Raw genomic sequence first — 25,821 nt, 5'->3', positions numbered from 1 at the left:
AAGAATAATGTTTTGAGTCTAGCATGATTGTAAATGCACCACTTAAGTTGTTTTTATCTTTATTTGAAATCGATTTTTAGCAATCGCTATGTTTATATATAATTTTTCGACTATAATTTCATTTAAATATTATGGTTGTTGCGTGAAGGCTTAATCGATTAATTTAAAATAAATTCATTAACAATTCGTTTCAACAAAATAGGTTTTGTTCATAGATATATCTGATAATACGTAATTAGCATAAATAATTGGAACTTGCTGAAAGTCGATTCATGGAAATTCAGTGCCAAAACCTCCAGCGGTTTGTCCTACACACATAGATATATATATATAAATATATATACATATATATATAAGTATATGAATGTATATATTTATTAATATATATATATATACCTATATAAAAGTATATGAATATACATACATATATATATATTCCGATCTGATATATTCTTACAATATAAATGGTATAAGTTCTTTACACATAATTAAAGCAAACTTCATTTCTAAACGATTTGCTCTCCAAAAACTAAAAAATACAACCGAATAAAAAAAAATTGATAATCATTTCATTTAAAATAAATTAAACCATTTTTAGGGGGTCCATTTATGTCTTTCTATGTGCCTCTGTGGTTTCTTGATCTTTTCCATTAACAATTTACTTGCGTTAAGTTTTTGAAACTCCTTAAACTTTGGTATAATATCGTACTCGTAATCGATCAAATAGCTAATTTCTCAATATAGAGTGTGTTCCATTAAATCGTTAGTCCTAAAAGAAATCGTTACTTTAGGCTACAAAATTGAAAAAGGCTGTGATGTCTGTCAGAAATTTTTGCTCGTTTGGATTTCTTTGTGCTTCGGGGAGTCGTTGTCTTAATTTTCATATTTTTTTTGGATCCAATGGTTTTTGCTTTAAAAAGTCTGTGCTAGCTTATGAACAAAGTTGATTTGGTTGCAGCTGCTCCAGGGTGTCTCTGGGTCACCTATATAGGTCCTATATATTAGGTAGATGCATAAATCGCGGTGCAAAATTGAACACGTTCCCGTTTTCGTTCCCTAGACGTCGATCACGCTGTCGTTCTTCTTCATTTCCATCATATGGGTTTGCTTGAGCTTCTCCTGCATCTGGGTGAGCATGTCCTGCATCCTCCGTATCTCCTCGTCCTTCTGCAGGAGCAGCCTATCCGTCTCCGAGATGGCTGCGTCAAATCCATTAGTTGAGCTAATCGAATCCCTCTTCAATTTGCCGCGCTCACGAAGCGCATGCTGCGAAATCTGCGAGATGCATTGTGCCCGGAAGTTTTCGTAGTGCACGTCCTACAAAATTAAAAAACGTATACAAATTAGTAGTAGTCAGAGGTGAATTTAAAAGTTATTTAACACCCACCTGCGTGGTATCCTTGAGATCCTGCATGTGCGTGGATATCAAGAAGGTGCGCAGCTTAATGAAGTCACTGTGTTCTGGGTCCTCCACATTGACCACGCCCCACGGATACTGGCGACCCCTGACCTTCTTGCCGGCCACCTCCAAAATGGTATTGCTGCCAACAACGGCGAATGGGATGGAGGCCTTCAGCTCGCGATCCTGCTGCTTGAAATCATCATCCTCGTCGGAATCGCACTCGGGAAACTGGTACAGCTGGATGTGATTGTCCTCCAAGTCCTGCAGAATGCGCTCCTTCAGCTTGCGCACCTCCTGTTTGTTGAGACAGTCGGCCTTGCCGATGACCAGCACAATATTTACTTTGCGGTGCAGCCGCCGGATCAAGTCAAGGTCCATCTGTCGTAAGCTGAAAGGATTCAGATTTACAGTTTATACTTATATTTTATAGTGTTATTTTCATTTTAGTTAGACTCACCTGTGGCCCCATGGTGGGACGAAATAGAGGCAGCAGTGTACCCGGTTATCCTGGATGTTTCGCCGATTGAGCCCGCTCTCGTCGGTGAAGTATTGGCGGAACTGCTCATCAATATACTGGGTGCACACCCGCCAGCTGTCTTCGCAATTGATGGCATCACCGAATCCCGGGGTATCCACCACTGTCAGCCGGAGTCGAACGCCCCGCTCTTCGATATCCATTGTCTTCTTTTCCACCTTAGTCGTTTTCTCGATGCGTTCCTCCACATTGGGCATTTGCCGGTTCTTGTAGAGATCTCCCAGGAAAAGGCTGTTGATCAGGGTGGACTTGCCTAGCCCGGACTCACCGACCACCATCAAAGTGAACTCGAAGCCCCGCTTCACCGACTTCCGGTGCACTTGCTCTGGAAGGGTGGCGAATCCTATATAATCACGATCCTTGTCGAACGAGGGCGTTTTAGCTGCAAGGGTAGAATAAAAAGTGAGCTTTTAGTCGATGTGCTACCAGTTTTTATTTTATATTTATTCCTACAAAGTTCTAATTCTTTAATTTAAATCAATAATTAAGATAAATTGATAGATTTTAAAATCTTATTAATGTTTAGCATATGAATCCTTTTCAAGAATACAAGACTTTAAAGGTTGATGAAGAGGATGTACTTGCAGTGCTTGTTACATACACATGTAAGTCAGTGACAATCCCTTAACTCAATTCTTTTTTCTGTGTGTGAAATGAGGAGTGAGGAAACAAAACGGGCTAATCGACTAAAGGACCTTGCACTTGGGTCTTGAATCCTCGGTTCTTGAGCGACTTCATCGCCGTCTCATTAGGCAAATGAAATGGTGTCGAGTCAAGGAGTGACAAAAGTAAACCAGAAGTGAAAGGTGTTCACAATCCCAACCCAATCATCCCATACTGCAAAGCTGCGATTGTTCCTTACACATGTTCCTGCCTCCTGGGTGTCTCTGGTCCTCGTAACTCCTGCCTCCTCTTCTACACCTCCCTTCCCGCCGAGTTTCGTGTGTATACGGAACGCCTACTTATAACGTAATTGGCTAAAAGCCTCGACACTTTTTCTGCCTTCCGGGTTTTCACTGTGTATTTTCCTGGTTATCAGCAAATTTGCCACATAGTTGGATTGTTTGCTTGCTTGGCCCTTAATTTTTCTTCGTTTTGTGACTTTTTTGTTGTTTTGAGTGTGTGTAGTTGTTTGTTATTTGTTTGGTCATTGAAAAAATAAATCCCCGAGTTTGATGAACACTTTATTGTATTGTGGTGGAGCTGCAACTGGCGAGGAAACTGCCCTAAAACCATCCAAAATTAATGGGCTCTTGTATGTGCTCTCTCTCTCTCTCTCTTCCTCCCGCCCTAATACCACCACGCCCCCCTTCGCACCACCCCGTACTGTCCTTTTGCAAGGATGTAACGTGAAGTGGCAACACCGAAATGCAACTTTCCACCGTACTATCACCCTCTATCCGTGTTCTCTCGGCGCCTGCGCCCAAAGACATGGCTCTAACTAGCGGAAGCCCGGAAAAAAAGTGGGCCATATGTTACGGTACTTTTTGGTCAAAAGTGGCGGAATAACGGTTGTTCTACGGGGTGTTGCCAGATAATCTCATTACTTCGAAAACCTATTTTGTTCAAAAATGTTGCACGTTTTCGGTATCAAATTTGAAAATAGAACTTTACCTAGCTATAAATTCAATTCTGGCCCTAATTTACTTTACAAACCAACTATTCAGGGTAGTTTGTATAATACCCATCCCAATTTCCTTAGATACGGTAGCACTGGTTGGAGGGCCCACCCCCACTGATCGGTGAACCAGCCACCCTATTGAGTTCCTAAGGGTGTCGGCGGGGAGACAGGCAGCTTATTGTTCCCGCTCACGTTTCGCATTTAATCGAGTTTGAAAGCGCTCAACTGGCAAGGCCAAGGGGATTTGGAATGCGGTGCTTCCTGCAGAGTGACACAATGCAGCTCAAGTGCAACCCCTCAACGAGCGAATAATCCTTAAGATAGCTTTACACTGTGTAAGGAAAATCACAATGATTCAGAGCAAAGGGAACATGATTTAGAGCACAACTTTTTTGGACGATTCAATTGATAATTGTTTTTTTTTTAGGAAATACTTTCTTCATTTATGTACTAAAACATATTTATCTAAGAAACTCAAAGAGTGTAAAACTGCCCCGACACGCAAGCAAAACAGAGAAAAAATGTATATTTAAAATATATTTTGTGTAAACTTTGTGAAATTATTGCGAATCGCGTGCAAACATTGAATGAACTTGCTGCTTCACATTATCGCGATGGGCCAAGATATTTGTTTGAGGCTTATTGGGGGCCCAGATACAGTTATCTCGCCAGATCGCTGTTTGTGTGGCCATATCTTCTGCATATCTCCATCTGTCGGATAAATGTGCGAAATCGGGCCCAGACCACAAGGAAGGCTAATGAGCGCAATGACTTGGCCCGACTGAAAGATGGGCTTGTATAAACAAGGGGTATGCCAGTTCTAAAAGGATGAGATGCCAAGTGCACCGAGAGAAAACCGAAGTACTAATAAAAGGTATAATGTAATATGTAAAACTAATATAAAAAATATTCAATAAGCTAGAAACACACACATTATTCTCTTTTATGTAAAATGGAGGTTAAATTAGAAAATAATGAAGAGTTCTTTCAACTGTGCTATCCTCCTCCACCTGCTTTATCAATTTCATCAATTGAGATGTGAAAACGCCCACTGCAGTACCCATTCTATATATAGTATAAAAAACACTCCATCTCCCTCATCATTTTCCATTTTCAATTTTCCACCCACACCAAGACGGCTGACAAAATCTGAGCTCTCAATTCTATAAATCTGATAGTTCGCTCCACACCCCTCTGTCCAGCTTTTTTTTTTTCACTGTGTCTGAAGATATTTATCGCCGCTGCTTATTGTCGTTTGTTTATCCCAAAGAGCTTTTCTGTGGGCGTTGCAGTTTTCATCTTTTTCTCCACCGATTTCCCCGTCAGTCTTACCCCGCTTGGATGTGGTTCATTGACTAGACTTGTCGCTGTCATCGTCATTATGGCTGGGTCGGTTGGATGTCTGTCACTATATGTCCAACATATAGAAAAATATCTTACTTTTTCAACTGCAATGTCTGTTTAATGTCTTCAAAATTAGAATGACGTTTTTGCAAAAAATGTATTCTAAAAATTTATATAACTATAGAAACCAAAATGAAGTAGAAGTAAATCCAATTCATAATTATTTATAAGCAATGTCAAAACAACCAAAATCTATTCACTTTTGAATTAATGGGAATTTTGTCTGGTGTATTTTTGTAATTTCCATCAATTGCCGAGCGAGGGGAGAAATGATATCCAAAAGAATTATTAGATAGGTTGTTGGGTGTCAAACACTTGAGCATTTATCGTTTTGATCGGAATCGCTGGCAAATGGCCTGGGAAATGATTTTCCTTTGCTCTCCGACACACGATCTCGGTCGGCATTATGACAGACCATTTAACACTTGGCGACACATCAATTTCAATCTCGGTCGCTCACTCATCCGTCTTGCCTTGCCATGCATTTTCCTCCTCGTTTTTCTTTTCACCCATCTCAATTTCATTTCAATTAAGTTCAATTCGAGTTCTGCAGCAGAATGCAGCTCACTTTTTATGTTCTTCAGTTCAGCATTATACCCTTATAGAAAGGCTATTGTTAGCTTTGTTAAGGCTTAGGACTCAATAATAGAAAATATAAATAATTTGTATACATAATCCTTATAACGATGTTTTTAAACATATTTGTATGCTTTTCCAGATTTTTGATTTAGCTCCTTATATAGCTAGGAATTATCCTAGAGTATTGGCAATTTCGGTTCCCCCGGCTAACCCTTCAATCTTGTTATATTTTCTTGAAGCTATACGCATCTTGTTCCTCTTCTTGGCGGCGAGTTCGAGTGGCTTGTTGAACGCACGAGTGCCCAGACTGAGAAATAGGAACATGGAGAGGAGGAGGCTGGCTCTTCGGGGGTATTTTGGGGGGACTTGAAGTGACTCTCGATGCAGCCATTGAACGTACATCGGCATTGGGTTTCAGCTTTTTCCAGCCCGGTCCAGCCCAGTCGGATTCATTTTAGGCCTCAGTCTCAAAGGCATTTGGTTAAGTAAACAAAAGCCAAAGGGACAGGAGCTATAGCGGAATTTGCTTAAATATAACTAAAAACAGATAAAATGGGTCCTTCATTTGTTAATATTTTTTTACAATTTAATAACCTATGGAAACAAAAAAGATACAAAACTACTCTAAGAGCCCTCTATCTATTAATATTCTAAACTTTATGAGTATTATAAATATTCTTATACTAAGGTGTGCTCAACTCCAAAATGTCATTTGGTCAGGCTTCACTGTACTGCTGTCCACACATCCAAGGGCATTCGTTGGTGCCTTGTTGCAATGTTCCATAAATAGCTGCATCTTCGTTCTTGGCATGCTGAAAACTTTCAAAACAATTGACGGCATTTGAAGTAGCTGCCCAGGTTTACCGCCTCCCATTTCCCCGACCTCTCCGCCGACACCTTTCAAGGGAATTTCTCGCATTCAGAGAACTATTTTCAATCCGATCGATTTTCCCTGCGATTCGATTTTGAAATTCTCCAGTTTCCAGACAGAAAAATGTTTATCTTTGAAGAACTCGAACCGAATGCCACACATTTGCTTGGTAAATTCTGGTCTTTAAATGAAGAAAAGAAACATCTTTTGATACACAGATTAGGTCAAAGTACTAACACTTCAGATTTCACCAGAGAACTAATAATCCCACTAACATTTTAAGAATTTTTTACGTCTCACTTCGAGAGACTAAACAAGAATTCTTCGATTATACGTATAATCTATTATTTCACCCGCAGTTGTTAATGGAATGTCGGTGTCAGTCTGAAACTTTGATCTTTGAAATGGATCTGTCCCGGCTGTGACATCCCACAATTTCTTGGTTTATTCTCGCCGAAATGCTCCCTGTGCTTGCTTTACGCATTCTATTTATAATATATTTACGTGTATAGCCGAAAAACATAAAAATCTGTGCCATTGCAACTCCATCCTCCCGTCACTTAACCCCTTTTTGGAGAACCGGGCATTTGACAGCTTTATGCACTGATTTCCCTAATTGCCATGAAAATTCCACTCCCACTGTGCAATATGTACAGATGAGGAAAGCAAAATAGAGATGACTATTTCAAAACCATGTCTAGTGGTTATTATAATCGTTATAATCAACTTAACACGAAAGAAATATAGATGGGTAAATATATCTCTGCATATACTGAAGTATAAAATAACCAGAAATATTCAACCTTCTATTTTGCCCGCTGCTGTAGAAGTGCATCTAAACGCCCTCGCATTTGAACAATGCATGGAAAACATATAGTAGACATCGAAGAAAAGGGAACGACGACCACAATAGCCGAGGAGGAGACAGCGGTAGAACATGTGTATTCATATACACATAACAATGAAGTTGGCTCTTAATGAGTTTTTAAACGCTAAACTGCAGCATTTTTAATTGGAACTAGCGAATGAAAGCTTTAAAATAATAAAACGGAAAATGGTAAATGCAACTTGGAAGTAAATGTAAAAGGAAAGGCACAATGGAAATGGACGACTAAACTTAGACAATCAATGAGGTTGATTTTTTTCTCGATCCCTAAAATATTTGAACGCCATTTCGGTAAGACTTGCTATAAATACAGCAAATACCCATAAACGGATTTCTGATACTCATATCTAATAAAACATTTTACCACCAATTGTTATAAAATATATCTATTACAATTTACGAGCATATACCGTAAAACCAGCTAACATTTAAAGTGAGCTCAGTACAATATTTATAAACACCATTAGCCCATGCTAAATGTAGTTTATCTTATCTCGTTCGATTCGAGTTCTATGATGACTGTATGTAAACATGGGATTGCCAATGACTACACATTAATAATAATAGCAGAGAAAAATGATTTTTTACCATATTAAATTTAAAATTTTAATCAAATTCATAAAATGCATATGAATATTCTGTTATTGTGATTGTTTTTTTTTTTATAAAGATGAGCAATAGAAAAATAGTAAGTATTAATGATTCATTCCTGAATATCTTAAGTTAAAGCATTAAAAGGGCCTGGGAAGGCAATTTTCTAGCTGTGTTGTACGATGTATAATCATATATTGAAATGGTAGTTCGTTCAGAGTTAAGGCATTCCGCCGATATCGGGGCGACACAAATGCTCAACGGGTACTAACGACATGTCAACTAGAAGACCCGTTAGCTGCGGTCACGTTGCCGCCACCAAGTTATCAAGTTAAGGCCAATGCCAAATGGCCAAGACCAAAAGGCAGACCCAAGGCCCACAGCGATCTGCAATTGGAATTGGGATGGGGATTGGGTTATGGGTGCGGCCAACTGCAAAACTACACAAAACCAACAAAGAAAAAAGTAGAAAACATAGGGTAACGAAAAAAAAATAAAAACAAAGTCTACGCCTACCAAAAACGGCAGTGGCAACAACAATAATACCAACTTCCAAATCCAAAATCAAAAAAAAAAAAATACAGCCAAGGCGAAAGCGAAGCCAAAACAAAACGAAGTGGGCAAAAAAGGAAAGGAAGCCGCCGTCGACTTTCCAAAGGCATCGGAAAAATAGTTGGCCTGGCCAGCCAATTTTCTTGTCGGCGGAAAGCAGCGGAGTGCGCCACGTAATGGGGAAGCCAATCGAGATCCCTGATCGCAAATACCAGATAAGATCGATCCAGCTGAGGGCAATTGGCCTGCAGAAAACATACACTTAAATTAAAATTGTGCACTTAATATAAAATAAGTAAGTATTACATTTTTCAAAGTAATTTACTATTCAGTTTAACTTGCTGTCTTTGGCACATTCATTGTAATTAACTTGTAAATTGATTAAATCTTTATCTTGTGAGGTATTTTTATGCTATTTACTTTTCCGATAACATATATATAAATATCTTGGTGAGTTATTTAATAATGCTTCATTGATAGCGCCTGCGAAAATAATGTAACTGATAATTCTTATTAAAGACTTTAACTCAGAAATAAATGGAATGATTTGTTCAGTTTTTTCATTTTGTTTTATTTGACTCAACTTTTTAGTAGAAAAGATAACAATTTTCAAAGTGATTAGCCTAAGCTCTCACTGTTTTCAAGTTTAATAAAAACTTCTAAAAATAGTTAAATTTTAAGAATTAAAATACATACATATGCACATATTGACTAAAAATATTTAGAACCCTTAGAAAATAACCCGTTCAACCCCTTTTTAAAAAAGTTCATATTTTGCACCCTTGGAAGGGGTTCTACTTACGTTTGGGGTAAATGGGAGGTCGGCATTTAGCTGCCTCGATGCCGTTGTTGCTGTTGTTATTGTTGTTAACATTACTAATGCCGTTGAGGCTGCTGATGGCATTGGCCACGCCTCCAGCGGCTGTACCGCCGCCCATCAAGGGTGGTTGGCTGAGGGGAAGCGGTGGAGGCGGCGGCTGGTGCTTCATGGTCGTCGAAGAGGACACATTGCCGCCGCCGAAGAGGCGACGTTGCGGTAGAAACGCCGTTTTGCCGCCTGTGTTATACGTTGCAGGTTGCACAATCTTTTGTTGTTGCAAGTTGCTAGTTGCTACTGCTGCCACATTAATTTTTCATTATTAATTCTTACCAGAGAGTTAGATTTAATTACTTTAATGGAAGCTGTGATCAGTTAAATCAGTTTTATTTATTTAAATTGTTGCGTGTGGTAAGTTGTCCCTGCTATACCTAGTTGGAAGTTGCAGTTGAAGCAATAAATATTTATCTTTTCAAATATTTAATATTATGTTTTTGTGATATTGCTAACTTGCATACTTTACAGACTAAGGGTTAAGCTTAACAGTAATTTACGCACACACTCGCTTATCTAGTGCTTATCTCATACTAAAAGGTGCGAGCGGGAGGGAGGCAGTGCGAAAAAGAGGAGGTTTACTGCAATATTGACTTTTTAGGGTTTCTGCAATGTACATATGTACATATGTACATATATATGCATATAAGATGCATTCGCAATTGAAAACTGCATATTCAATGGGTGGAAAACTAACGGTGCAGCTGCGTCACCTTGACCTACACAATCACAAATACAAGCGAGATGCACAAATAGAAGCTTGTCACAGCACTTACACTCACAAAAAAATAATAATGAAAAAAAGCTCACGCACTTTGTTATTAACTATTTCCGTTGTTTTAGTTTTTCTGTTTTCGCGCGAAAAGTGTTACCAATCGGTGATAATAACAGTTTAAGTGAAATACTATTTCAAAGCACGAAAGGGATATTTTTTAACACAAACAGAAAAGATATATTCCCGGTAATATATATATTCTGGTGAATTTCTTAATCGAAAACGGCGTAGCGCGCGTTGTTTATTTCTCGCGAACAGAAAAACGTCTGTTCGGATCGCAACAACAACCACCCAATACAGTGTTACCTGGCACTGCAAGCGAAATTACACTAAAAAATCCAGACTTTGTATATGAGAGCGCAAAACAAGTAAGTAATGGTATTTTTCAAAAAACCATAATATAATATTAATATTATTTTTAAAATAAGAAAGCGTCAAGAAGAAAGTTGGTGCCTACTCTAAGGTTAAAATATTTCATATCATATTTCATAACAGTAATTAATTTATAATATAAAATATGTGTTTAAAAAGTTTTTGAATGATGAATTTTCTTATTCAGATCATAATCAGACTTTGAACGCTTTGAAAGCTAGAAATAGGTAGAAAATTATAGAATCAAAACGGCTAAAATTATTAAGCCTTTTACCCCAAAATTATTAAAAAAAAAAATTCATTGTAATAACCAACAACAATATACAAATAAAGATTTACCAGCTGCCAAGAGCTCAGTGCTGTAAAACAGCAGCGGGCACTTAAACATTGCTTGCTGACAAAAGTAAGCATCCGTGAAAACAACCACTTTAACTGTTTTTTCCAAAAACATAAAAACATAAACATAAAAAATGTATAAGAATCATTTTAATATTATAAATGATGTTGTTTTTGATATTTCAAAGGATTTTTTTTGGTCCAATAGCCTGTACCAGTTGAATGGAGGTCGTTACATTGACAGCTTGGTTTCTGGGCTTCTGGCCTCCATCGCACACGCACAACGCGCCACAAACTTAGTCGAACTTTAACGGTGCTGGCAATCGGACGCGTTTTGAAAACTTGCTCTCTTCACGAGTTGATTCTGGTTTTTGTCTTTTTCGGTTTTGGACTGGGAAAGTGTAAGCACCCAAAAAGAATCCATTTGACCGCGTACAGCTTCTTTTAATAAGTCAACACAGTGCGAGTTTTGTTTTTTATTTCGCCCTTTAAATATATTTGACTAGTGCTAATTTGGGCAATCGCGTAGGCATAAAGAGAAACTAAAGAGAATTTGTTTTACTTTCTGTTTGTTTGTTATTTTTTTTTTTGTGTGAAATTGAAGCCCGGCAACGTCAGCCGCTTGGAACAATGAAAGTTGATTGAATATTTTATGCAAATTTCCCATTGCAGAAAAAAAGGTGCGAAGAACAACAACAACAGCAACAACGACAACGACAGCTGCAAGAATAATAGAAATTGCTGTTGAAAAGAAACAGGAAATCCAGAAGCAAGAAATCAGGTGAATACTATACTGGTCTGTTATTCGTGGGAAAGTTTAAGATCAAGGTTAGGCCTTGGGTGGCTAGATGGGTGGGTGGTGCAGGAGCGGCCTTGCTGCCACTGCCAAGGTGAAGGTCACATTGCAGGCGAATGTCGGCTGGGCTGCACTCGCATTGTTGTTATATAAACACCCCATATCCCCAGTATCCCAGCAAATGGCTCACTAACCCAGTGCGCATGTCGTCTCCTTGGAAGGCTATTCAAGCCCCGCCAAGCCCTTTGTCCTCTGACTCCTCTTTGGACAGCATGGGCCATGACGATAATCATGGACAAAATCCCAAAAGGGGATATTACAGAGCTTAAGTAAAGGTTTACTCTCTTTTAAAACATTTTTAAATCTTTTTAAACCATGCCTTTTTTACTGTTTTGCCTTTGAAATATAAATTTTGTCAATGATGACTACTATTTTGTCGGTGGGTGTGCTTCCCCTTTTGGCAGGCTTTTAGCATTGAACTTGACAGTGGTGGAGCGCTTTAGCCAGTGGCTGCCCACTTTCAGCTAACAAGGTTAGTGGGTTAACTGACCTGCTTCAGTGCTCAGCACTCCGCACACCCCACACCGTAAACGACAGTCTTCAGTCTCAATGTCTTTAGAGTCTCCAAAGTGACTCCAGTCTTTCTCCGGGCCCGGATTCGGGCAAACCCGTTACCATTAACCCGCCGATCGGCTTTGGCATTGCTCTGACCATTAAAAGCCACTTACACTCGCTCGCCCGCTGACTTTCCATGCTAATCAAAATTGAAGCCCAAAATAAGAAGAAATTTGTTTGCCGCGACATGTCTCGACTTTTGAATTTCAGTTGACAGTGACAGTGCCATGTGGATGTGGAACTTGCCAGTGCAAGTTTGTAATGTGAAGTTGGTGGCTTCTTGGAACCGGCACAGCCATGGACCGGGTGAAATTGAGGCAATCGAATTGGGTGGAGGAGATAATAAATGCTGCGATTTCTTATCAGGTTTCAACCACACTGAACAAAATTATATATTTAACACTTGAATTATGTTCATTAGGGAATTAGAGGTTTCAAAAATATCAATGCAGTTCAGTTTAATTTGTATTTATTAGTATTTTTTTAAGTATTGTTGCTTTTATGGTTACTGTTTGTTTAAGAAACCCATAATTATTATGCTTTTCCCTCTGTGTAATAACAATTTTAAGTGCGAAGCAGTTAAATGTGTGATTGGTTGGTAAACAGTTGATTTATGATTTGCAAACAAGTTATAGTTTAGATGAAACTCGGTGTCTCTGGAAAATTATTGTAATTGGAAATTGGAAATGAAGTGGCAATTTGATAACGAACTGTCAACTGAAATTCCTAACAAAGTTACCGTCAAAGAGCTTCAAATATTGAGGTATTTGTAAGCCCAGCTAAGTTCATGAATCACCGCCAAGATCGTAGCTCATTGAGTTCTTCAACTTTAAAAGGTTCGATGACTTGATCCGTGAATTGCATTTCGAGCAGCACTCTAGACTGACAGATTGACGAGATTGACAGCCAGCTGGGTGGATAAACTGAAGAAACGTGCCAGTTTACGACGAGAGGTGGGGCAAGAAAATCACAGAAAAAAAACCATCGAGGCACGCCACGATCCCCAGCGATCCGATAATTGCGCCCAAAAGAGAGCGCTGGAAAATTGAAACTCTCGAAACTGAAAGATAAATAAAAAGTGCGAGACCAGTTAAATGAAAAGCAAAACAAAGTCATTAAACGCTGAAAGAAAACTGAAAAACTGAAAAGCGAAAAAAAGCGGAAAATTACCGAGCAATAATAGAAAGAGTTAGGCGAGCTGTTTCGGATTTTGGAGTCGCTTTTCATTTTCACTTTCACTGGCCAGCGGGGGAAAAGCGGGGAAAAGTTGCGCTCTGATAAATTGCTAAGCGGTTAGAAAGAGAAGCCACCAAGCGGGTTCTAAAAAGCGGTCACAATCCGTTGGCTCGCAAATGAGTCATGTAGAGATGACCCAAAAATAAAAAAAAAACGCACAGGGAGGATGAGTGACTTCCTCACAGGGAACATTAACTGAACCATATCATTATGTCAACTACCTTCTATATGATCTCGATTTCTCTTATTTATTCTAGTCCCACGTAAATGTCATCTCAACTTGGTTACAAATGTGGGCAATATATGTTCTTCAATGAACTCTTTCAAGAATTCTATAAATAAAATAGATCATTCTTTCTGTGCTGCCTTTTTATTCCATATATATATTACGTGCTTGATAAAATATAGTATTTCAACACGTTTCAAATATTAATTTGAACCGTAAACAATATAGATGGAATATATACAATAATAGGTACTTTTATGCAAAACAATCACTAAATTTGGTAATCATTTTGTTTTAAAATAATTTGATTAAAGAATAAATACCAATTATTGGAATTGGAAAACCCATTTTGGGAATTACAAGCTAGCCTTCTCCCTGATCCAAGTCCTAAGTTTGGAGACCCTCTCGTAGCCATCAGGAGCATCTCGTCCACAGGCACCGATTACGAAACTGGCCAAGCCGACCAGCTTGCCCTCGTAGGTGGCTGGACCGCCAGAGTCCCCGTAACAAGCTCCCTTGTTCTTAGGGTGCATCAGGCACATCGTGGTCTCGGGCAGCTGTTGGAGATACCTTCTCTTGCAGGTCTCCCGAGACAATGCCTTCACCTGCACGTACAGCAGGGAGTTGGAGATTGGTCCCTTCTGGGCTATGGCTCCCCATCCGGAGATATCAACTGTGGCATCAGTGGGTGGATCATCGGTGGCTAGTTGAATGGCGGCGATTTTGGAGTTAAAATCAAGCGAGCTTTTCAGGCGGAGAACGGCCACGTCGTAGCCATTGCCTTTATAATCCGGATGGACGGTAACAGTGGCCACCGGAACATTTACTCCTCCGCTTGAAAGGAGAAGACTTCCTGCCTGGATCGAAAGCTGGTTAGCCGGGGCTCTAAAATGGAAAAATTAATTTAATTTAATAATCTGCTTTAGGATAAAATACTTACACATTATTTCCTTGCTTCACGCAATGAGCGGCGGTGACGACATAGTTGTTTGATATGATAGATGCACCGCAAGTATGACTTCCACGACGGCGTAGGGAAACCTGGTGGGGAAATTGACCCTCCTTCGCGCGAGTTCCACCCACGATTCGGGGCTCTACATCGGAGTCGTTTTTGCTTTTGGTATGCGTCTGTCCGAGGACTCCGGAGGCACAAAGCAGCACCAGGAAAGTCCAAAAGGGTAACATGTTTTAGCTTTCTGAAAAGTCGTACTTCCTACAAGATTTCTCTGGCTATATATACGACCAGAAATCAAGGCGCTCATCATCATTAGTTCCTTAAAATGTCAAAGTCAATGTCACTATCAGACAATAACCTAATTTAGCTGAGTTTCGTTCTTTTTTTTTTGCAAATGAAGCCCCTCTAATTACACAGGGTGTATAGCCTTCGATGGGAAGGGTGGGAAGTCCCCAAATGTAGCAAACATTCCCGGAAATACGAATATGATTAATTTAAGAGGTTAGAAATCAATTTAATGTTAAAAATCGTAATCAAGAAAACCCGTAATTTTACCATTATAGAGTCAAAAAATGTAGGAATATGGAATGCCATGCCTTGTTGGATTCGTTATTAAATTTCTAACAAAATTTTATTCACAGCTAAAAATCTTAAATTTTGCTAATTTTTCTCAAAAAAGACGATGTTAGCCCTTATCGAAAATGCGAATTTTGGTTTTTCCTTCCCCTTTAAATGACAGTATTATGACATTAACTAAGCCAATAGTGGACCGAATCTGGAATGCTATACCTCGTTGAACTCGTTACTAAATTACCAACAAAACTGCATTCACACCTGAAAATCTTAAATTTGTCAATTTTTTCTAAAAATTGATTACGTTATTAGAAATGCAGAATTAGGCCAAAAATTAATTAATTTTAGAAAATCCACCAGATAGTAATATGGGTAGTAAGTGTTGGTCATAGGGTGCACAAAACAGTCTTTCTTTATGCTGTGTGCCTTGTTTTGGCAAAGTTATAGTTAAATATCGACACAAAATAGAGAGATGAAATGTCTATCTATTTCTACAGTTGATAATAAAATCCATTAATGTCCATCCTGTTTGTATATATAACCTAAATCCTTGTTTCCATCAACTCTCAAATTGAATGTCGCTATAGCTTTAACATAATTTTGTTTGTTTTCCGTTTCCCAAATTGTTTTCGCAATTGAAGCCCTTCAAAGTTCGGCAAAAGAGGAAAACAAGACACTCATACTTGTGTAACCTTCGATATAAAGATGCTGAAATGCCTAAATTTAATGATAAGAATCAGGCAAATATATTTTTATTTAAGCTGACCTTAAAATACTCAAAAAAAGAAACCGATATTTTCACTGGCTCGTGAAAATTGATATCTCGAGTTCTGGGCCATAAAAGTCGTTCCATTGAGGTCATAAATAAGTAAGCATTTCACACGTAAGTCGGCGGTGTTTAGTTTTTGATTATTACGCTAACCAGTGTCCAGTGGCAATCGTCGATCCTTATCCTTATCGAAATCGGTTTATTGAGTCACAGCCATGAAAAACACGCAGCGTTCAGTTTGGGAAATAATAATTATTTTAGGTGGGGATTGTATAGATGGTCTTTAAGGAATATAAGTCGCCTAAGCGGCGATCTGTTCCTGGATCCAGTCATAGTAGCTGGAGAGGCGAACAAAGACATCCGGATAGCGCGATCCACAGGCACCAACCACAAAGTTGGTCAGTCCAATCAGTTTGCCTGCGTAAACGGCACCACTGCCTCCATCTCCGTGACAGGTGCCCTCTTTAAGTTCATGGGCCAGGCAGAAGCTGTCCTCGTTGTGCTCGCTATAGGCATCCTGGCAGACGGCATCGTCGGCCACCGTGAGCGGAATTTCGCGGATTTTATAGGATGATGTGCCATCGGTGGTGTAACCCCAACCGGCCACACTGACCTCAGATCCCTGGGCGGGCAGATCCTCACCACTGGCGGCTACTTCAATAGCCTCGATACGATCGGTGAAGACCAATGGGGAGCTCAGCGTGAGCATGGCCAGGTTGTTCTTTAGCTCATAGTAACCAGAATGGACAACCACCGATTCTACAGCCACAATCTTACCACCAGCGTATTGGTTGGTGCTGCCCACACGGACCGACAGGCGACTGGCATCGATTCTTTTTGGGAGATAAAGATTTAAATTTGGATTAGGGTATTAATTGGAGATGTAATATTTAATGAGTAGTAATATAACTCATCCGCCATGTTGAACAACCCCATCATACTCACTGAACTCCATTGCGGTACAGACAGTGGGCGGTGGTCAGGATCTTGTCGGCGAGCACAATGTTTCCGCCGCACACGTGGGCGTTGTCCACGCGCAAAGAGGCGGCGTAGGGCGTGGCAGTGGGGTCAGCCTCATCGCCGCCCAAAATACGTCCATGGCCATGGCACATGACCACCAGGGTCAATCCCATTAGACCCAAGATCAGGGATTTCTGTTGCATCATTTTGTGTGAGTTTCTTCTTTTGGTTTTGGTTGGGTGCTTCAGCAGCCCACGGCGGTTCGAATGAAAATGCGCAATGCCAGCGGCGACAATTTAAGTGGACTGCTCCACCAAGCTCAGCCCCTGCGTCGCTGCCGTTGACCACTTCTTATCTTCGGCTTGGGCATCAGAGTAAATCTAATCTTATCGTGGCCATTGCCAGTTTTATACAGCTATAGACTATTGATTCTTGTTATTTCGCCGATCACTTGGCACATAAATAGAAATTTGCACGAGTAGATGGAGGGAAGTCCAAGCGATCCAATGACCATGACAAGACAACACCATCTAGGGTAGATAAAGATGAGTAAGCCGTGAGTCAGGAAAGCTTCGAAAATGGGCGCTAAAGGTCCAATAAAGCCACGGGTTTTTGGAAGGGGAATTTCTGGCTTTTTCGTCATAGATTAAAATATGGCTGATACGGATTTAATTATTATTCAACCAACTAATATTTATATGTATAAAAATAATTGATCCAAGAAATTAATAAGCATAGATTTACATTCCTTTAGTTATATAATACCTCAAACTTATCTGGGTTCTTTCAAATCTACTCTAGTTCGATTAAAGATTTCGAAATTTCATAGAGAGCGAAAGGAAATCATTCCTTCATCGTGTTTCGCAGGAATTACCCTAGATCGGTATCTTCAGCTTTGGCGATAACAAATCTGGATTATAAAGATTTCGTTTAGTCATTGACGCTTGATCCTAATCGCTTTTGGCTAATTCCCCAAAAAGTTGTAGGCCTTGTTTCCTAGGCCGCGATATGGGGTTTTCCTTAGATCTTAATCTAAGTTTTCTTTGCATTGCTTAATATATGACCACATAATTGGAAATAGTCCAATGTCATCTTAACCTATTACTTGTAAATTATATTAGATAATCCCTGATAGATCCCATAAACACGACTGGTATTCAAGGTTATTTTTGAGAACTCAGGAACCTTTGATCGGCGCCAATTTGAGGTTACTCTATCGGCTTTTAGCTTTATGGCAAGCACTAAATTTGTTATGGCCAATAGTTTGCCACCATAAAATTGAAGAAAAGAATTTCTTTTTTTTTTTGTAAAGGAAACACACTTTATGCACAGGAAAAAAATGTATAAAAAAATAAAGGGGTAATCCTTGGGAAATTTAGAAGATTACTCGGTATTGGCTTCGATCCAGGCAAGATAGTAGGAGACGCGGGTGGCCACATCGGGATACTTGCTGCCGCAGGGTCCGAAATTGAAGCTGGTCAATCCGCGGAGCACCTTGTCGTCATCGATCACAGCTGCTCCGGCATCACCACGGCAGATGCCCTCGTTTTCGGCCCTGGAGAGGCACACCACGGACTCGTATCCGTATCCGGCTTGCCATTCGCAAAGGGAACGACTCAATGTATTGAAGTTAGCCTTCTGCAGTTTGTAGGATGCAGATCCATCGGACAGTTCACCCCATCCGGACACATAGACTGGAGTTCCATTGGGCAACTCTGCGTCCACATCCTCCGTGTTGGTCTCGCCACTGCCCTCCACTTCGTCGGAAGGCAGGGTGATGGCTGCAATACGATCGCTGTACTCCAGCGATTGCGACAATTTTAGAATCGCAATGTCGTGCAAAAAGTTTCCGTATGATGGGTGGATCACGACGCTTTCCACATTCACTATGGTGCCGCCTGCATATTGGTTAATGGTTCCAACTCGCACCGCCAAAGTACTGGCATCCACTCTGAAGATAATTTAAAATATTGAGGCTTTTAAGATTTTATGTATGTGAGGATATGACTTACGGAGTGATGCTCACGCTGGACACACAGTGGGCGGCGGTCAGAACGTATCTCTGATTGATAATGGCACCGGAGCAGACGTGGGCCTTGTTGTACCGCACAGATGCGGTCCAGGGGTACTCGCCCTGGACGGCATCCTCGCCGCCCAGAATGCGACCTTGCGGCGAGGCCTCCGTCGAGAGGATCAGGCCAAAGATTAACAGACCGAGGGCCAGAGTAATGCGTGGATCAGCCATGGCGATGGATTGGCAACTGAATGGGAATAGAGCTCACCGATCGATGGTCAGCACCACTTGGCGATCTAATCGATGGCCAATGTGTGTTGATAAGGAGTACGATTTATTGGTGTGGCAAACAAGGCGATTAGATTGCTTAAATCATGGTCGTAAACTGGGTGCTCTATAAAGGCCCAACGGCCGACAGGAGCACCTTTCAGTTGAGATCCCAAAAGTCATGAGTCCGGTTCAGTCATATCCACAGCTCGGCCTGCTCCTCCTTCTCGTCATCGTGACCTTGGGCGTAGCCCAATCAAGTAGGTTGCCGGCGGATGTGGGCTCCCAACCGCACAGCATTTCCTTGCGGCGGAATGGCGTCCATATGTGTGGAGGATGTCTAGTCAGCGAGAATTGGATCCTCACCGCAGCTCATTGCCTTAGCTTGGGAGGTGGACAGCAAAGGTAGATGGTTCTTACACAGAAGATTAATACTGAGAGCGAATCTACATTTATAAAACATTCTCAATTAGCTACCCAGCTCGGTCCTTTAATGTTCGAGTTGGCAGCATTCAACGTCTAACTGGTGGTCAACTGGTGCCCCTGTCCGAGATCATAATCCACAAGAACTACTCCAGTTCGGATGCAGCCGGATCCAATGACTTGGCCTTGTTGAAACTGGAGACCCCGGTGGTCCTGAACGCTAATACGCAGCCCATTGATTTGGCCACAGAGAGACCGCCAGCGGGATCTCAGATCTCATTTTCCGGTTGGGGATCTAGCAAGATCGAGGGATCCCTTAGTCATGCTCTTCAGGTGGCCAACAGATTGAGCCTGAGTGCAAGTGATTGCCAAAAAGAGTTGTTCCTGGAACAGGAGGATCTGCTCTGCTTGTCCCCAGTTGCCGAGGACTTTGCCGGAATCTGTTCTGGCGATGCTGGAGCTCCGGCTGTGTACAATAACCAACTTGTGGGCATTGCTTCCTTCTTTGTCAGCGGTTGTGGTTCCGGACAGCCCGATGGCTATGTGGATGTGACCCAGCATCTGGAATGGATTAACGAAATTGTTGGTTAATTAAAATCGAGCTATTGATAAGGGATAACTTTGTATTTTTGTTGACTTTTGATTTTTAATATAAGAAGGTAATTAATTAAGACGTTATAATTTCATATTAATAGCCAATCTCAGTTGAAAACCTTTTAAAAAAAGGAAAGATTTTTATGAACATTTGTATCTAAAGTGGTTCGAGTAGAGTGGGCATTTCCTAATTTGATTTACACTCGAAAACAATTTCTATTACAACACTTTACTTTGAGTACTTGTAAGATAGAAGGGCTTCGGTGTCTATGACTCAAAGTTATTATTCTTTAGATATTACATAATCAATAGAAGCTGACTGTATTGGGTTATCGGCGTTTTTTTAATGGTGATATATATTTACGTCTGGCTTAGTAATCGTTAAATTGATTAAATTATTGTTTAATCATCTAAATCGTTTATCTATATCAACTTAGGGCTCCTATAAGCATGCAAGCTTTTTGTGATATTAAAATGTTAGGTAAAATATAAGTGGTTTCCCTTTGAAATTATTGTATTTTAAAATAAATTCTTCGAATTCCATCACTATAGTATAAGCTGATCCCGATACGTTAAGTGAATAATTCTATATACAGGACATACTGATATAATAATATCAAAATCTTATATCTATAAGTTTCGGAATATGTCTTTATAAGCTGAACGAAATCCAGGAAAACAAATGCTTGTGCTTTTTCTATGTATCTTGATTTATTGCAACTGCTGCTGGATCCAATCATAGTTGGCCGGAATGCTGACGAATCGTTCGGGCAGCATTCCACCACACTCGCCGAGCATCTGGGCACCCAGACCTACAAGTTGGCCCTGGAAGACGGCAGGTCCTCCAATGTCGCCACTGCAAATACCCTGGCGACGTCCATGGCCCAAACACAACACCTGGTCGTTTTCCTGGGCCACATCCTCGGTTTTGGCCAGAGCGCATTCGCGTGGTGCCATCACCTCAGCAGCTCCAATTTGCAGGGTACGATGCATGTTCACTTCGGATTCGGAAGTGCGACCCCAGCCCGAAACCTCTACCTGGGCGCCCAGGGGTGGAAGTTCCTGAGACAGTGGAATGGCAGCCACATTCTCGCCAAATGGAACGTCCTCCTGCAGGCGAAGGAAAGCGATGCCAGTCTTCAGGGTGTTGTAGTTGGGGTTGATGGTGATCTCCTCTACACGAATTTGCTTTCCGCCAGTGTACAGATCCACGGATCCCACTGTCACAGCGAATAGAACAGCTGGCCAACTAAAATCAAAAGTCATTTGATTAAATTAATCAAATCAGAAGACCATAAAAGCTAATCTAGAAGTGTTTGAAAGTATGCTATGGAAGAACCACCTGCTGGATTTTTCTATTTGTAAAGTGAGCCATGAAGCCTCTGAAAAGCCAGCTTATAGTTCCTTTGCTGGGTTTTTAAACTTACGGGGTGTCCTTGCCCTCAGAACAGACACAGGTGAGGGCCGTTAGGGCGTACCGCTGGCCGATGATTACGGCTCCGCAGTTATAGCTTCCACCGACGGAAAGGGACGCCTGGTAGGGCAGCTGTCCGGGAACAGCGTCCTCGCCTCCAGCAATCCTTCCCTGCGGCTGGGCGAGGGCACCGGTTACAACAAGGATTAGTCCAATGGTGAGGGTCAGCTTCATGGCTCTCCGCTTGTTTGACTTTTGATGGGCTCGCAGCGATGGCGTGAGCTCTTATAGGGCTACCTTGGGGGCATACGCATGGGGTATCTTATCGTAGACGGAGCGAGATAGCCAGATAGATAGAGCCATCCGGTGACAGAGACCCCTTCTGATTAGACAAGCCCCCTTGCCTTGTGGGAGCTATCAGGAATCGAGCTGGGTATCATCTTATCTTGGGGGATCAATTTCTGGGAATACGATAGGGATGGCGAAAAAGTGAATGTATCCTTATCATATAGAATATAGGGAACTACAATAGCAGTTGGATTTTTTAACTATATATATATATATATCAGTTAGAAAAACTTTTAAACTGCAAATATAGGTATTCATTTGGGACCTGAAATTGTTAATATAGACGGATTACGATGAAATCTCTTTTTGGGATTCAGCAAGATAGCTAAAACTAAGATATGATATGACGATTATGTGGGCATTTCCTTGGCCATGTATCAATGAACTCTGGTCAGGTGATGGATGGTGTCAGTGTCAGGGGGGAAGATAATATTCCAGGGCGAACACGTTTGAGGCATGCCACAAACGTCGACTGGGGCCAACGATCGCAGATCTCGATTCGCACGTAGCTCAAGCTCATCTCATCGCGATATGCGATTCGATTTGGCCAGCCGCACAACCAGTTGGCTCTCATTTCGAACCACATTTCGCACCGCCAAAGAGCCCCTCTTAAATGGTCTGCCCGGCCGCCAGTTTTGACCATTCGCAGACTCGCCACCGACCGACCATGATCTTGCGAACAGCACTTGCTGGCCAACAGCTGCTCCTCCTGCCCTCTGTCCTGCTTATCGTCCTGCTGTATTGTTCCTGTGATGCTAAGACTGTCAATCCCGGAGATCAGCTACAGCTGCAGCAGCATCATCAGATGACGGCAGAGCCGGGTCTGCCAGAGCCAAGGGCTTACATGCCGGATGCCCAGCACCTGGACTTTGTCTACCATGACCATGAGGAGCTAACGAGATTCCTCAGGTGAAGTGCCTCTTCGAAACATGCTTTGAAATATTAATAAACTTTTCTTGATTCTCCAACAGGGCAACCAGTGCACGGTATCCCAACCTCACTGCTCTGTACTCCATTGGAAAGTCTATCCAAGGCCGGGATCTCTGGGTGATGGTGGTCAGCTCGTCACCGTACGAACACATGGTGGGCAAGCCAGATGTAAAGTACGTTGGCAATATCCACGGAAACGAGCCCGTCGGCCGGGAGATGCTGCTCCATCTCATCCAGTACTTCGTGACCAGCTACAACTCGGACCAGTATGTGAAGTGGCTGCTGGATAATACCCGGATTCACATTTTGCCCACGATGAATCCGGACGGTTATGCGGTTTCCAAAGAGGGCACATGCGACGGTGGCCAAGGAAGGTGGGTTTTTAGAGATCTTTCAGTTTGAAACTTGTTACCTAATCATTCTAATCCAGATACAATGCCCGTGGCTTCGATCTGAATCGCAACTTCCCCGACTATTTTAAGCAGAACAATAAGCGTGGTCAGCCGGAAACAGATTCGGTTAAGGATTGGATATCAAAGATTCAGTTTGTGCTGAGTGGAAGTCTCCATGGTGGTGCTCTGGTTGCTAGCTATCCATACGACAATACGCCGAACTCCAGTAAGTAGTCATAGTAGTATGTCTCGAAGTTGTACCCTCCATGTCCTTGCAGAAAGATACAATTTCGATAGAAAGATCTTAAAGTTTTGTCTGTCTGCTTTTGAGCTTTCCAAAGTCATATGAAACGAGTGGGTCACAACCGAAACTTTGTTAGGAAGCACATTACTCTGCTTTAAGATAATCCAAAAAGTCGTCAAAGCTTGTTATCAACAGAGTCTTACAAAGTACAGTGATAACTGGTTATTTCTGGACTATACTATCAGGAGATCTTGGTGAATGAAAGCATATGAATGGGTTTAAATGATAGATAGAAACACTATTGATCTGCAAGGATATTCAGAGCTTCGTTAAGCGAAGCTATATCCCTTTCGGTTTCTGGCTCTCAGTCAAGTTCCGATTGATAAAGCTGATTCTGTACTCTCCCACCAATATGGCTGCTTAAAGGGATCTGCCGTTCGTCCGCATTGTGCGCGAGTGAGTCCGCGACAACCGATCCCGAACGATCCATCTAATCGTGTTTGCTTCTCTTTCCGTTCCGTCAAACATGTCCTTTGGGCGCAGTGTTCCAGACCTATTCGGCGGCGCCGTCCCTGACGCCCGACGATGATGTATTCAAGCATTTGTCCCTTGTCTACGCCCGCAACCATGCCAAGATGTCCAGGGGTGTGGCCTGCAAATCTGCGACGCCGGCCTTTGAGAATGGAATCACAAATGGAGCTGCCTGGTACCCACTGACCGGTGGAATGCAGGATTACAACTATGTGTGGTACGGTTGCATGGAGATTACTCTGGAAATATCCTGTTGCAAGTTTCCGCCCGCCTACGAGCTTAAGAAGTACTGGGAGGATAATCAACTTGTAAGTTTATTACCCTTTGGACAGTTATTGTTACTTATTTATTCTGCTTGCTCTTAATTACTTCTTCTTAAGTCTCTTATAAAATTCCTGGCCGAGGCACATCGAGGAGTCCAGGGATTCGTGTTTGACCCGGCGGGCATGCCCATCGAGCGAGCCTCGATCAAGATCAAGGGACGTGATGTGGGCTTCCAGACCACCAAATACGGCGAGTTCTGGCGCATTCTTCTGCCGGGCTATTACAAAGTGGAGGTGAGTTGATGGGAAAACTGAATATAAAATTTTAGAGTTAAATTCCCAATCGTATTTCAGGTCTTTGCAGAAGGCTTTGCCCCTCGAGAAGTCGAGTTCGTGATTGTAGAGCAACATCCCACGCTGCTCAATGTGACGCTGCAGCCATCGAAGGTAGGTCACTGCTAGATGAATTGGCACTACGTCCATACCTCTAATGTAACCTTTCTGGTGCTGGCTAATCTTACGTGTTTTCTGATCTCACTTAATTCTTATTTGATAACCAATCAGTACCTGGTGGCAGCTTCGGGCACATCCACTTCCACCAAAGCCTCAACTGCAAAGCGTCTCGTCAATGGAAAGTTGCAGCTGTCCACCGAATAGTTGAGATCAGATTTCTTGGAATCAAATCCTATGGAATGCGGGCGTGTAAATAATAGCTGAAGTGCTTAAGTCCTAGGGAGTGCTCCGCAACTAACCCACTAAAAACTAAAACACCTCTTAACACCTCACTCTAAAGTCCTGTCCTTTTTCTTTTGGTTTTTGTTCTATGTTATATTTTGTTTAAAGTTCTTTAGTCAAAAGTTTAAAAGCATTAGGAAAAATACCTATAACACTTAAGACCTCTGCTGGTACAAGGTTTAATATTAAATATAAAGGTTGCTTGGGTTAACCATGTTGTGAAGAACAAAGATCCTTCGATGACGATGTATGTACCAATAACATTCTGTTAATTGACTTCGCAGCGCATTGAGGGCATTGGGGCCATGGGTCCCGCTGGAGTGCCAGTTGGAGGCGGTGGTGTGGTGGGTCCCGGTGGACTATACCGCCCGATTCAGGCGCCCCAGCATTACCGACCACCTGTACCGCCCTACGCAGGGGCCGCCTCCAGCGACAGTGGCATATTCTCGACCATCAGCAATGGATTAAACAGCCTCTACTCAAATATTTTCGGTTGAGGCGCAATCGATTCTGATGATCTTTAATTAAGGATTTAAGGATTTTTTGTTTACTTTTAAGCATGCTTAGGATTAAAGTTGGAACCTTCGTCGTACTATTTATTTTGAACAAGGATAGAAGGGAAGAATCCCGAATAAAGCGTTCAACCAGTGCAATCTATACTAAAAGTTAAGTGTTTTTTGGATTGTTTTTCGGTCTGAAGTTCATTGATGGGTAAGTTTTGCTGTTGACTAATTATTTACC

General features: G+C 41.5%; 7 protein-coding genes across 14 annotated transcripts; 2 read left to right on the top strand and 5 right to left on the bottom strand.

The window, feature by feature from the left end:
• Window positions 1-42: 42 nt before the first annotated feature.
• LOC108103969 (septin-2) lies at window positions 43-10,364 on the bottom strand. Of its 5 annotated transcripts, none has more exons than XM_017209744.2 (5): window positions 10,089-10,364; window positions 9,244-9,689; window positions 1,860-2,319; window positions 1,388-1,790; window positions 43-1,317 (listed from the first exon to the last, which is right to left on the bottom strand). In XM_017209744.2, the coding sequence occupies exons 2-5, from the start codon at window positions 9,428-9,430 to the stop codon at window positions 1,057-1,059; spliced, it is 1,311 nt and encodes a 436-aa protein (XP_017065233.1). In that variant the 5' UTR covers window positions 9,431-9,689; window positions 10,089-10,364; the 3' UTR covers window positions 43-1,056. The 5 variants fall into 5 exon arrangements, with proteins under 5 accessions (XP_017065233.1, XP_017065234.1, XP_017065235.1 ...); XM_017209745.2 differs by having other exon boundaries at window positions 10,095-10,364; XM_017209746.2 differs by having other exon boundaries at window positions 10,127-10,364.
• Window positions 10,365-11,107: 743 nt separating this feature from the next.
• Window positions 11,108-25,752, top strand: LOC108103983 (carboxypeptidase D). Of its 4 annotated transcripts, none has more exons than XM_017209768.1 (10): window positions 11,108-11,196; window positions 11,468-11,576; window positions 22,619-22,894; window positions 22,957-23,289; window positions 23,346-23,533; window positions 23,978-24,007; window positions 24,095-24,390; window positions 24,463-24,639; window positions 24,700-24,792; window positions 25,365-25,752. In XM_017209768.1, the coding sequence occupies exons 3-10, from the start codon at window positions 22,653-22,655 to the stop codon at window positions 25,575-25,577; spliced, it is 1,572 nt and encodes a 523-aa protein (XP_017065257.1). In that variant the 5' UTR covers window positions 11,108-11,196; window positions 11,468-11,576; window positions 22,619-22,652; the 3' UTR covers window positions 25,578-25,752. The 4 variants fall into 4 exon arrangements, with proteins under 4 accessions (XP_017065257.1, XP_017065259.1, XP_017065258.1 ...); XM_017209770.1 differs by having other exon boundaries at window positions 24,910-25,457; XM_017209769.1 differs by lacking the exon at window positions 23,978-24,007 and having other exon boundaries at window positions 25,365-25,751.
• Window positions 13,794-14,884, bottom strand: LOC108103986 (serine protease SP24D). Its single transcript, XM_017209773.1, has 2 exons — window positions 14,609-14,884; window positions 13,794-14,553 (listed from the first exon to the last, which is right to left on the bottom strand). The coding sequence occupies exons 1-2, from the start codon at window positions 14,851-14,853 to the stop codon at window positions 14,025-14,027; spliced, it is 774 nt and encodes a 257-aa protein (XP_017065262.1). The 5' UTR covers window positions 14,854-14,884; the 3' UTR covers window positions 13,794-14,024.
• LOC108103989 (chymotrypsin-1) lies at window positions 16,198-17,234 on the bottom strand. The gene is made up of 2 exons (XM_017209777.2): window positions 16,911-17,234; window positions 16,198-16,798 (listed from the first exon to the last, which is right to left on the bottom strand). The coding sequence occupies exons 1-2, from the start codon at window positions 17,129-17,131 to the stop codon at window positions 16,267-16,269; spliced, it is 753 nt and encodes a 250-aa protein (XP_017065266.1). The 5' UTR covers window positions 17,132-17,234; the 3' UTR covers window positions 16,198-16,266.
• Window positions 18,200-19,201, bottom strand: LOC108103984 (chymotrypsin-1). The gene is made up of 2 exons (XM_017209772.2): window positions 18,938-19,201; window positions 18,200-18,876 (listed from the first exon to the last, which is right to left on the bottom strand). The coding sequence occupies exons 1-2, from the start codon at window positions 19,168-19,170 to the stop codon at window positions 18,309-18,311; spliced, it is 801 nt and encodes a 266-aa protein (XP_017065261.1). The 5' UTR covers window positions 19,171-19,201; the 3' UTR covers window positions 18,200-18,308.
• On the top strand, window positions 19,355-20,300 carry LOC108103987 (serine protease SP24D). The gene is made up of 2 exons (XM_017209774.1): window positions 19,355-19,611; window positions 19,680-20,300. The coding sequence occupies exons 1-2, from the start codon at window positions 19,388-19,390 to the stop codon at window positions 20,218-20,220; spliced, it is 765 nt and encodes a 254-aa protein (XP_017065263.1). The 5' UTR covers window positions 19,355-19,387; the 3' UTR covers window positions 20,221-20,300.
• LOC108103988 (serine protease SP24D) lies at window positions 20,913-21,898 on the bottom strand. The gene is made up of 2 exons (XM_017209775.1): window positions 21,651-21,898; window positions 20,913-21,472 (listed from the first exon to the last, which is right to left on the bottom strand). Exons 1-2 carry the CDS (start codon window positions 21,869-21,871, stop codon window positions 20,935-20,937), a joined length of 759 nt encoding a protein of 252 aa, XP_017065264.1. The 5' UTR covers window positions 21,872-21,898; the 3' UTR covers window positions 20,913-20,934.
• Window positions 25,753-25,821: the final 69 nt, after the last annotated feature.

Source organism: Drosophila eugracilis, unplaced genomic scaffold (genome assembly GCF_018153835.1).
Source record: "Drosophila eugracilis isolate 14026-0451.02 unplaced genomic scaffold, ASM1815383v1 contig_2163, whole genome shotgun sequence".
NCBI classification, from domain to species: domain Eukaryota; kingdom Metazoa; phylum Arthropoda; class Insecta; order Diptera; family Drosophilidae; genus Drosophila; species Drosophila eugracilis.
Note: the sequence above shows the minus strand (reverse complement) of the source record. Positions and strands in the feature narration are given on the sequence as shown.